At 34.6% G+C, this 12976-nt stretch overlaps 1 protein-coding gene across 1 annotated transcript in view; it reads right to left on the reverse strand.

The window, feature by feature from the left end:
* Positions 1-1455: 1455 nt before the first annotated feature.
* Positions 1456-12976, reverse strand: part of LOC121030036 (protein eyes shut homolog) — a 482117-nt gene continuing 470596 nt past the window's right edge. The window contains exon 12 of the mRNA XM_040474598.1: positions 1456-1605. Coding sequence (XP_040330532.1) covers positions 1456-1605 — 150 coding nt within the window. The remainder of the gene's footprint in view (positions 1606-12976) is intronic.

Here is a 12976-nt window from a genome sequence, read left to right on the forward strand (position 1 = left end):
GATTCTGTGTCTCCTGTCTCTGCCCCTCCCCTGCTCATGCTCTTTCTCTCTGTCTCAGTCTCTGTCTCTTTCTCTCCCCCTCATAAATAAACATTAAAAAAATTAGAAAAAAATGCGACACATAAATAACTATAATCTCCCCATAAAATTTAAACATGCAATAAATAAGGAATAATCAGGGACTCAGTAGCCTAGAAATAGCTAGATCATGCAACTGAAATAAGTAAGATATTCTAAGAAATAAGAGGTTCTAGAACTACAACTTCCCCATTCTATAGTACCCTGTAATAGTTGTTTGCTTTTCATAAACTTAAAAAAAAGACTAATCGTTAAATTAATAGGTTACTTATAGGTCTTTATCCGTTGGTTTCTATCTTATTTTTTAAAGTATATCATAAAGTCAGGTATAACTAGCATAATAAATTTGTATGTGGAAATGAAAGTAGATGAAGGAGTATAAAACTGGCACATTGCTTCTTAACTGTTCTAAGTATGTTGATGCTTAAAAGTATAAGTTTACAGTATTTTCACTTATTTATTTATTTGTTTTGAGAGAGAGAGAGAGAGAGAGAGAGCAAGTGAGCAGGGGAGGGGCAGAGTGAGAGGGAGAGAGAGAGAATCCCAGGCAGGTTCTGGGCTGTCAGTGCAGAGCCAGACCACTTAACTGATTGAGCCACCCAGGTGCCCCACATTATTTGCACTTTTTATGTTGTCAGAAAATATATGTAATGAGAAGTGCCTGTGGATGTCTTTCGGTCTTTGACAAGCTGAAAAGCACTACTTTTATCTGTGCTTCTCCTTCCCCTCCTTTATTTATTGAACAATATTCAAGTAATATCTTTTGCCTATTAGTATGAGACAGTGTAGTAGGATCTATACAATGATAAATAACAAAAACATGATACTTGCAAGATTATAATCGAATAGAGAGAGAAAAACAAGAATCACACAAAACAATAAAGGCTACCATAGTCTATGCAGGTGTCTCATGGGAGATAAGACCTCATTTGTTCAATGGTTGAGAAGTGGGGACAGGTTTTCCTATACCTGTTCTTTTGAGAATGAGTAGAGGAACACATAACCTGGAAAAACAGGCTTAACTTAGGTACACCATGGTATTTAGTCAACAACTGCCCCTACAGGTTTTATTGGTTGATCAAATATATGCTGCGTTTTGAGAATCTTTCCAGGATTTGGGTGTCTTGGATGGGCTTCCAGAAACAGATCTGGGCAAAGAGTTTCAGTGGAATTGGTTTTGGGGGAGATGTAGAAAACACCTAAAGTTGAGTAAGTTGGTAGGGGGAAAAGAATGTAGGAAATAAACTACTTATTAAAGGGGTGATTAGAGTTTATTCTCCTGGGGAATCTCTGGTCAACCTTGGTAAACACACTTCAGAATTATGTAACCTGATGGGATGACAAGGTTAAAGGATGGACACTCCAATTCAATTCCCATCAACTATTGTTATGAGCTGCATTCTGGATTGGGAAGATGCTAAACTGGGAAAGGGCATTAATTCCCAGGAATTTCAAATCTTCTTTGCAGGAAGAAAGTTTCTGAAAGTTCTCAGGCTCAAAGACACAGATATAGATGGCTGGAAGAGGCTATGACAAGTTAAAAATCATAAGATCATAGTTATGCCGGTGGGATACTGACAACATCTGGTAACATCAGCTAAAATTACTTGCATTTCTTATGATTATTAACTAAAAGTCAAGGTTCAGAGTTTTACCCAGTAGAAATGCAAATAATTTCTGTTCAGTGGAAACGAATAACTTTAAAGGTTATTATTCATTGTTCGGTAGAACAGTGACCAGATTTTTATCCAGTCCACCATGTTATTTTCAAATGCCTTTATTAAACACATTTACACACAATCAAATACATTTATCAAATGTATCACTCCTAAAATGCTCTATAAACCAGTACTAATATCTTAAAGTTTCTTTCATCAATTAATAAGTTGAATAAAATATTTTACACTTGCTCATTTCATATTTACTTGAAAACCTACTTATACTGTTTAAAAATATAATTTGATTAGTCTGTGGTACATATTAAGTATTCTATAGGTGTTATCAAATTTAATTCTCAGAATAATACATGGAGACAGGTATTATTATTTTATAAATGAGAGCAATTGCATGTTAGTAAGGTTAAGTAATTTGCCCAAAGTCACACAGTTGGTAAATAATAGATTTGGATTAAGACTCAGGGAATTCTGACTTGGAAGCCTTTTGCTATACTATACTCCCTTCACATCTTGAGAAAAAGTACTCTACATTTTCTGATAGAAGAGATTTCTTCCACTTAAATACGTAACTACAAGGCAACTGTGCACATATGAGCCAGAAAAACAGCCCTTTACTTAGGAGAGTCAGATTTTTTTTTAATTTATAAAAGAGGAAATTAGAATATGAAAATATGATGATTTTCCCAAGGAGATAGCAGAATTGGGCTCCCTAAAGTTACTAATCTTGCTAAAAATCCAAAATTATCAAAAAATTAGTAGTAATTACATATACTTGTAAAACAAAAGAAAATGTATTCTGATAAAATATACCATCACGTATACGGGGGGATTTTTTTAGTTCTTATTGTCATTAAGTCACATAAAAGTCCAAGTGAAGAAGTCTTTAATTGGATACCACTTTGTGAGGCAACACAATTAATTGGTCAGTTAAATTTTTCAAAGGATTGGTAAGTGAATTGGTCATTGTGGACTCAATTAAACAGCTTGAACAAATAATCTCCATCTCAGGATTCTTAAAATAACACTTATTTCTTGCTTATGAGATAAGTCCACCACAGGTCAATCATGGATACACTCCTTCATCATTGTCCTTACTCTGGACCCAGTCTGATGGAGCAGATATCATCTGGAGCATCACCAATGAGCATATAAGTAAAAGAAGTGAGACCTTCAAAGTTTCAAAGCAGAATTTAATCTCTCTTCTTCAAAGAGACACTTCATTTCTAGCCAAATTCATTAGCCAAAGACATTGATGCCAGTGCACCAATACAAAAGCACAGTCATACCATATGTCTGAAAAAGAGAAGAACTAGAATATTTGGCAAAAAGAACTAATGAATACCCCAACATAAAATGAGGTGGACATCTACACCTATATTTATTTGTATAATCTGTATATATTACTATGTCTATTTCGTTGTAAGTCTGTGAAAAAATGCACAGGAAAAAATTTGAATAGATATACATATTGCTGAAAATGTATGAACAGGATATAACTGTGATAAAATATATATTTGAAAAGTTTTCATAATTGACACACTATACATTTTTTCTGAAACTTTGTTTTAATAATGTTCTCACATTTATAAAGTTTTACACTTGGGATTTTCAAATAATTAGTAAATTTATAAATATGCTTTTTTAAAATAGTGAAATAGTCTTTTGTGGATAAAGGAGGAATAAACTGAGAAAAAAAGTGAAAGGGTAAGGAAGAGATGGCAAAAGCAAAACTTAATTAAATTATAGTAAGTGCTTTGTGTAAGGGATTTATCCAAAATTCAATTTCAAGCTATTATAGTCTAAATCAAATTTAGCTTTACTTGGCTCAAAGAAGATTTTTTCCCCTTTAGACTGTATTTCACATTCCAGATTTTATATAAATTTAGACTTAGAGCAATAGCTCTAGTCACTATCAATATTGTCATTCTCCGCCCTTTGGATGTTTCAAAATTATTATTTCAAAAAAATATTCATATTATCTTTTAAATGTCTTAATCTAATGAGTCTGTTAATTGATTGTTACAGGAATTTAAAACAAATTTGGAAATCATTATTTTACTGACATAAGAAACACACTTTACATCTTCATGCTTTAGTTTACCTAACTGTCATCACCCTTTTTTTTTTTCCACTCCCAAGAACCCTTTTCTTTTTGTTCATTTTGATCTCAGTCCCTAGTGTTCACAAGAAGCTATGCTGTTACTGCTTTTTAAAGGTAGGCCACCGGTCTTTATGTATGTACTAACATTTCATACACTTATTTCAAACATTCCCTTTCTAAAGAGAATATCCTGACTCCCTGACCTCTGACCCTATTTTGTTTCCTTTCACAATAATTATTTCAAGTAATCTGTATTCACTGCTTTCATTTAAAATTTTCCACTCACTCCCAATCCATAACTACTTTTACCTGCAATGCTTAGTTCAAATTACTCTAATAACCAAATCTAATGATTCCAAAAGTCAGGACTCTTTCTTAATCCTGACTTTTTTTTTGAAATTTGATGCAATAGATCAATTACTTTTTGAAGTTCAGTCCTCCACTAGCTTCCCTGACTGCCATTACAATTTTATTACTTATTTTTCCCCCACTGTTTCCAAGTTCATTCACCAACTCTTAAATGTTGTTGTTCCATTGAGCTCTAGTGTCTGTTGCCTTCTGTTTCTTTTCTGCAAGTTCTTGCTAAGTGATACCACATCTAAAAATGTCATTTATACCCAATGTGACAATGTTTCCAAACTTTTGTTTCTAGTTCCTACTTCTCTCATTGAATTAGAACTACTTGCTCCAGGGGCGCCTGGGTGGCTCAGTCGGTTGGGCGACCTACTTCGGCTCAGGTCACGATCTCACGGTCCGTGAGTTCGAGCCCCGCGTCAGGCTCTGGGCTGATGGCTCAGAGCCTGGAGCCTGCTTCTGATTCTGTGTCTCCCTCTCTCTCTGCCCCCCCCCCCCCCATTCATGCTCTGTCTCTCTCTGTCTCAAAAATAAATAAACGTTAAAAAAATTAAAAAAAAAAAAAAAAAAGAACTACTTGCTCCATTGTCACTTAGTTATCCCCCATGCATGGTCCACAGATACCTCAAAATGAACTTATGTAACACCAAACTGTTTATCCTACCCTCTCCCCAACTTAATTCCATGTATTAAATAGGCTATATAAAATGACTTTTCTCCTTATTTCTCCCTGATTCATTAAGTCCTTTCATTAAGTCTGAAATATTTCTCAAACTTTTACCCAACTATGGGTATTTACTATTAATACCCTTTTCCTTAGAAGAAATTAAACTTTTAAACTTTTCCCCAGGTTTCTGTTCCTCCAATCTAATTTTCATCATCTACATTTTACTTTTCTAAACCCTAGATTGTATATGTCACTACCGTTCTTTTTGGGGGAAAAATAAAAAGAGTTCTGATGTCTCCCCTTTCATGAACCATCAGCGTTAAATTACTCCTAGCACTCTAAACTGTAAATGGAGTATGCTAGATTAGACAGTCATAGGCAATGAAAAGATCATGGCTGCAATGCAGATTCCCTCACTTCTACACCCATTGAATCTCACTTTGGAAAATGAAGTGTATATATTTAAGCTAAATTTATCATGAATTGTTTAGCATCAGAAGATAGCACGCAGTATCTGACACATACTGCTGCTGATTCATTCATTCCTAGGCATAATTATGTTTTTCTAAGTCCTTACCAACCTCTTATCTTTCCTGCAGTAGGAATTTCATCAGATAGACATAGAGAATGTCTATACCTCAGTCTGGAAAGAGAAAGAGAAAGAAAGAGAAAGAGAAGAGAAAGAGAAAGAGAAAGAGAAAGAGAAAGAGAAAGAGAAAGAGAAAGAGAGAAAGAGAAAGAAAGAGAAAGAGACCCCCAGATCTTGGTCACTTAATCCTATTCATGTACTACTTACCTCAGAATAGTGTGTTCTACAAATTAGAAAATTATTCCTTGCTCTTGCCTAGATCCTAAGCAGTAGCACTGATGAGATGGGACATAGTGGCTGAACTGTAACTAGAGAGGTATTAGAGAAACTCATAGGTGGGAGGAAAGACAAAATAAATCATAGCTAAGGAGAAATACAAGTGTTACAATAAGGAAACTAGTGCTAAATACTATTTTGCAGCAGGAGACAGAGCCCAAAATTAAATACCAAGAAAAGAGTCGGACCAGAAAATAATATGGAGCGAATTTGAAGGCAGAATAGAAAAGAATGGAGACACAGTTTAGGATTGAGTCCAGGACTGATTCATGAGTATTGAAAGATCAGTTTCTTTTATTGTGAAAAGTAAGTCCTGGACATGATCCTCTTATTTGTCTGTTTTTCTTATCTATTTATGTCTGCACTGGTTGATATTACTAACAGTTTTAGTAGATAATGTAGCTGTGAGTATATAGATAAATTTTTTATTTTCCTTCCCTAGGTTGAGAAGCACACCTGACTCTATAAAGCAAGAAGAAATATTTGAAGTAATCAAGAGGTACAATATAGGGGAAAGAGCATTCTTTGGGAAAAAAAGGCACTAGCTATATCAGTGATATGCAAGTGTAAGCAATTCTGTCCCCCCCAGGGAATATCTGGAAATGCCTGGAATCATTTTAGGTCTTATCAACTGGAGAAATAGAAACAGAGATGCTGGAAAAAGTCCTACAATGCACAGGACATCGCTCCACACCAAAGAATCACCTGGCCTTAAACTCTATGATTATGGGAAATTCACCTAATTTTAATCTAAAATGGACTTCTTCTTATGGGCTTGTTGGTGTTAAAAAAGATAACAAGCTATAACACATTAAACAAATGCTATTCACCACAGCAATGTTGAAAGTAATAAATTTTAAAGCCAACAAGTTTCAATTAAAAATAAACTTCTGGTTCTGAGGTGAATCAAAAATAAAATTTAAATATTGTCACAGATCCTTCCAAATACAAATATGAAAACAAGAAATTTTAACTTTATAATCAAATGTATATTCATATAAAAAATGAATAACTTCAAGCAAAATCAAGTTAAATAAATAATGGATCCAAGGCAAGAAGTTTAAAAAGAAAATTTTGTTAGAGACGAGATAATTAAACAATAAGGAGAAAAACAGCCATTAACAGATAGTAGGGTTTAAAAAGAGTCACTTTTTAAAATATGTAAGTGTTATTACTCACAGTGACCAAGACAGAACCCACAAAAAAAGTAACAATCTGATAAATTCAATTAGAAAAAAATAAAAAAGAGAATAGACTAATGATACATGGATGGGCTTGGGGTAGGAGTGAGATTAGATATTAATTGGAATAGTGATGTTTACCTGGAAAACACGTTTTCTTGATAAGCAATAACATATTTTTGTAAATGAAAGTCTACTTTGAAGTTTCAACAGTTATACCTTCTAATACTTACTTTGTATTTGCATTATATTGGTTAAAGATTATAGAATACTATTATATAACAGTAATGGTAATGTATATTTTTTCAGGACTCAAATTGGAATGTTCTTAATGTTTCATTGTTAAACTTCACATATTTGTGTTAACATACAGCAAATTTTTTAAGCTGAGTCAGCATCCTTATCTTCTTCATTAGCATGCCCCAATGATTTTTTACTGTGGATTCTTTTTTTAAAGCTTATTCATGTATTGAGAGAGACACAGAGAGAAATAACACAACGGAGAGACAGAAAGAGAGGGAGAGAGAGAATCCCAAGCAGGCTCTGTTCTGTGAGCACAAAGCCTGATGCAGGGCTTGAACCCATGAACTGTGAGGTCATGACCTGAGCTGAAATCAAGAGTCAGATGCTCAACTGACTGAGCCACCCAGGCACCGCTTTACTGTGGATTCTTACCATCATTATTTATTCATAAAATTTGATGATAATAGTCTCTACTTCATAATTCTGCTTAAGAATTAAATGAAGCCATTCTACATAAGCTACTTAGAACTAGATAGCTTCAGAACATAAACTAGAAGACTTCTATATTGTATATGCTCTAGATCAAGTTATATATAAGAAGTGGCTGGTACTAAATTTGAAATCACTCATGTAAAATTTCTTGGCCTATGTTTTTTCTTGCAGACATTTAAAAAAAATTTTAAATGTTTTTAACTTTATTTTTGAGATAGAGAGAGAGAGAGACAGAGCTTGAGCGGAGTGGGGGGGGGGGCGGGCAGAGACCCAGAATCCAAAGAAGCCCCCAGGCTCTGAGCTGTCAGCATAGAGCCTGAGGTGGGGCTCGAGTCCACAAACCATGAGCTCATGACCTGAGCAAAGTCAGATGCCTAACTGACTGAGTCACCCAGGAACCCCTCTTGGAGATATTGTTTTAAACTTTTTCCTTGTCTTTTATTTTGATATTCTTCTCATGTTATTTTTTCCCCTTCAGACTTTATTTATATTTTTCCTGAGTATTGAACATTTTCAAAGATTTTAAAATATTTAATCTCTTTTAACTTTAATATTATAGACTAAAGGGGTTCACTGATCACCAAGTACAATACATGAAAAAAAGATCTACGCTAAAATATGCCATTATGGAAGTTCCAATATCTGTGTAGAGGGGAATATCCTAAACAAATGTGAAAAAAAAAAACATGGTAAATAACTGAAACTAAGAATAACATTTGACTTGCCAACATAGCAATTCTATCAATATTATGAGGAAACTATTTCCCCAATTGGTAATGTTCAATCAAGTGTGATGGTAAGGATATTCTTTGATGTCACAGATTTGAAAAGAAATCAATCTCCCAAGTATCAATTTTTTCCCTGGATGCTAATGGAGGAAAGCCAAGAAAAAATCCAAGGTCAGAAAGCAGTCAATTTGGCCTCTGAGATGCCTAAAAAATAAATAAGTAAAAATTTTTAAAAATGAACTGGTAGCTTATAAAGTAGTTTAACATTGTGTAGAATTTTGAGTGGATGATGAAGGATGTGGAAATAATAACTATGGAAACAGTAAATATTCTTAACTCTGAATCTAAACTCGACTCATTTTAGTGTAATTGGAAAAAAATAATAAAATACACTCTATTAGAAATATTAAGCTGTTAAAATGTTAAAAAGGCCAGAAACTGTTTGGTGTATAAACATAGGAAAGATAAGTTATAGAGAAGGAAAAAACTCATTAAGAAAGGAAAGACAAAATGTATGAAGGAAGAGAGGAGCTCAAAAATAGGGCTTGATTTCTGACTTTCCGAACAATAGGAGTAAAAATCTATCACAAACTGATGGGAGAGTTGTTAATCAACAATATTCTTGGTACGTTCTTTATTGAAGTTACATTATAAGTTTAAATTGTACCATACACCAAAATTAAATCCAAAAAGTTGAACTCATGTCTAAACTAAAAGGAATAAAACAGAATGAAACAGATGTGGAGACATTGTCCTGTTTATTTTTTAATGTGAAAGAAATTTTAATTATAAAAAGCAATAGGAGATATCACAAAGAAATCTTTAGTGGATTAGAAGAATCATTTCTTTAAAATGTATATAAGTAATAAAACAAAACCATCAAATTGATGGTTTTGATAGAGGCTCTATTGCATCAAAAGAAGAAGATATCAGGCTTAATTAAGAGAATTACAATGTATTGTGTTGGTGCATTAGGGTAAAATAAAAATATAGATATAAATATAGATATAGATCAAAACATTCTATGGAAAGACAAACACAACAGGCAGAACCACAGAATGCTTACACGCTTGCAACCACAAAGCTAGTCTGAGGTCAGAGTACTCAACTAATTGACAATATCTTTTCGGTACAACTGAGCCACTCATGCACTAATCCATATGGCCCTCAAAACATGACTTCACCCTGTCTGTGATAGTGCTCAAGAGGATCCATAAACCATGCATAAATGGACAGTTTAAATTATAATTAGAGGTGGCTAAAAAAAAACACGTATTTTAGTTAAAACCATCCCAGGCAGGATTTGGAATGGGAATAATGCTTTGGACCAAGATAAAGACATAAGAAAAATAAGTTGATTACATCAAAAGGATTAAACAAGCCCTTCCGTGTGAGTGCATGAAGCTACAGGTACTTCTTTTGTTTCTCCTGTTCTAGTGTAACAACCAAGACAATAAATTAAGAAGCTTTAGATCTACACTGTCTCACCTAACAGCAGCTAGGACAAACAGCATTGCCCTTTCTCTTGGTAGACCATGTGAGCAAGCTTTAGCTACCTGTTGCTTATACTTCTCTCATTGCCTCTTGCTATTATGTAGAGGTAGGTAGTGGGATAGATTAGGTAGCATTAAATAAAAAGATGTAGAAAACTTTATAAAAGTATGCAATAAATGTGACAAATGTGTGAGAGTAAAAAACAAATTAAACCTTCCAAAAAAGGAGTGGAGAATTAAGGTTATAGAAACCTCATAGAAACAATGCAGTCAGTAGGTACACAATATAGAATCAAAGTTACATATTTTAAAATAGGAATGAGATCTTTTGGACTGGGTATTAACGGGGGGGGGAACTATTACTTCCCTTTTTTTCTATCAAATTTTAGGGTTTTATGCAGAAATTTACCACAATAAAAGAAAGACAGGAGGGAGTTCTTCCTCTCACAGCTCTGGATTTATATTCCATATGTACTACTGGCTGTGAGTTCTCCAGACTCTAGATTATTCATTACTTAGTGAAGATTAAACTTTGTGAATAGTACTTAAACAGAAAGCTAATCACAAGTGCAGCCACCAATGTTTTGATTAAATGTTAGCAAGTGTGATCATTCAAGAGTTATTTGGTTTTCTTGGGTATCAGGAGGTATATATGCTATTACACTTCTACTTGTTTTTCTGCTATTAATCTTTTATAACGAGAGGTCTCAGCCAAGAACGTCAAAGGATAGAGGGAAAAATAATTTCCTCCTTTAAGCCATACACTGTGTTATAACTTCTATATAGGTGAGGATTGTTTCAGGTTCACTGTACATTCTTCTACCTGGTTGATTATTTCACACATAATCTTCTTGTCACATTATTAAATAAGTGACTAAGTGAATGAATAGATGAACAAAGAAAATGATATTATAATCCAACATTTAGTTCCATGCCATGCCTATCTTTACCATGTTACATGAATCATGTCATACACTGGGGATATCAAAAATAATAACATATGTCCCCTGCCCTCAAGTTAGTTAAATGAGAACTCTACAATGTCATCTAAATTAGTGTTTAAAACGTGGGCTTCTTCTACTTCAACATAGTCTCCATGGGTTTACTTACTTTGTTTCTTCTCTTAGAAAACAAAGTGAAATGAACTGGCTTAAACTTGAAACATATGTAAGTGAAACTTCCCAAATAGGATTAAAACTAGTAGCAATTATAACAGAAATTTAGGTATCACCTATGTAGCAATCTGATCTTATTTTACAGATTAGTCTAAAACGCTGGGAATAGCAAAGGGCCTTAAGAAGCCTGAATGGGTATGATATATACAGAATATTATCTGGACCTAAAAAAAACCCCTGTACTTCACCACTGGATGTAAAGAGAGGAAACAGAGATTGAGAGATGGTGGTGGTGGTTGGGGGCAGGTGATTTCAGAGAATGAAAAGATGAGGAAAGAAAGCCTGGGTTGAGAATGTGTAAGAGTTTTGTGGAATTCATTGACCAGTACTGTGAGTGGGAGAACTGGGAGGAGGAGAAAGAGGTTTTAAAAAGTGATTGTGTGTGTAATGAAATGAATCTCCTCTAATGTTCTTTAAGAGACACAATTAAGGGTTGCAATTCCTTTTTAATTATGTACGAGCACTGGTCCATGCTTTAATAAACGCAAATCTCTGCAGAGTCTTGGTCATTTGGGCCTTGGGATTTATAAAGGTTACTGTTATTTTATTTGTTTTTAAAATGTCATTTATCTTGGTTTTGCTCCTTTTCAGAATGCTGAGATTGGGAGTGAGAAATACTTTCAAAATCAGGATTTCACATTAGTAGGGAAAAATGATACTTCCATGAAATAGATTCATAAAATGTTGCTTAATCTTGTATTTGATTTTGCATACAGGCCAAGACAGCCTTAACAATCCCCTCAGTTTGGTTAAAGTTTACACAGGTTTCATCCTATACCTAGGCCCCTGGTCTCCCTTTCCTTAAAGCATGGGTTTTAGAACACTTGTAATCATAAATTCTTCCCCGCCCCCTTCAGTGATGTAAATTTGTTTAAAGTCTCTTGTCAGTTTGAAGATCCAGGATTGTCTTTCTCAAGGACCTGGGAACCTTTGAAATGTAATCATTAAGGATGGCAGTACCCTATCTCCTAGTCTCTGTGGGGGAGTAGGAGCCTAACTTCAGTGGGTACCTTGCTACAACTTATAAAACTGCCTCCTGTCATGGAGAAAATTTACTTTTTCTTTGGGTAAAGCCAATTAACAAATACAGATAGGCCTGGGATTCCTACCACCCCAGCTGCTAAAACATCTATTCTTAATTTCAGTGGAGATGATCTCAGACTGAGTTCTGGCCTCCCTCCTCTATTGCAATAGCTTTGAATAAAGTCTTCTTTGCTTAACTTTGTCCAGTACAACTTTTGCTGTGAAAATCTAAAGTGGCAAAAAAAAAAAATAAAATAAAACTAAAAGGCCAATAATAGTAATGGAAAGTTACAGAAAGAACTGTGTTATGTGCGACCTTTTTGCTATTATTACATCACACAGCTTTCGTTGTTTATACTTCAAAATATAGGTATGAAAAATTTTGCATTCCTTTATTTCTCAACATCAAATTTAGTATCTTCTGAGCCATAGGTGAACCTCTGGCAAGAAATTCAATATTGCTTGTTCTGGTGACTAGCCTTCATCCCCTTCCATGAGCTCTTCCAAGAATCTTGGCCTTGATGGTGTCAGAAAACTGGCCAAGGACATAAAAACATGTTCCAGAGGGGATGCTAGACTTTTATTCCCAGAGCTCAGGTCTGTGTGATTCCCCCCCCCCCACCCCCCCCCCCCAGGAGTTACTGCCTCAGGTATATCAAGGCTTACTCTGCCCATTAGTTTTCCTCCTTCCTCTGTCCATCCCCCCAACCCAAATGATCAGTAAAAGGAGGATCCTGGACTCTGCCGGTAGGACTCACTTCTCCACCAGTATTTGACAGAGCTCAGAATTTACCTCAAGGCTACATTTCTTTGTTACAAGTAAAAAACAAAAACAAAAACAAACAAAAACAAAACAACACACACACACACACACACACACACACACACACACACACACAC

The sequence above is a fragment of the Herpailurus yagouaroundi genome, unplaced genomic scaffold (genome assembly GCF_014898765.1).
Source record: "Herpailurus yagouaroundi ecotype Mexico unplaced genomic scaffold, PumYag 139, whole genome shotgun sequence".
In the NCBI taxonomy this organism is placed as follows: domain Eukaryota; kingdom Metazoa; phylum Chordata; class Mammalia; order Carnivora; family Felidae; genus Herpailurus; species Herpailurus yagouaroundi.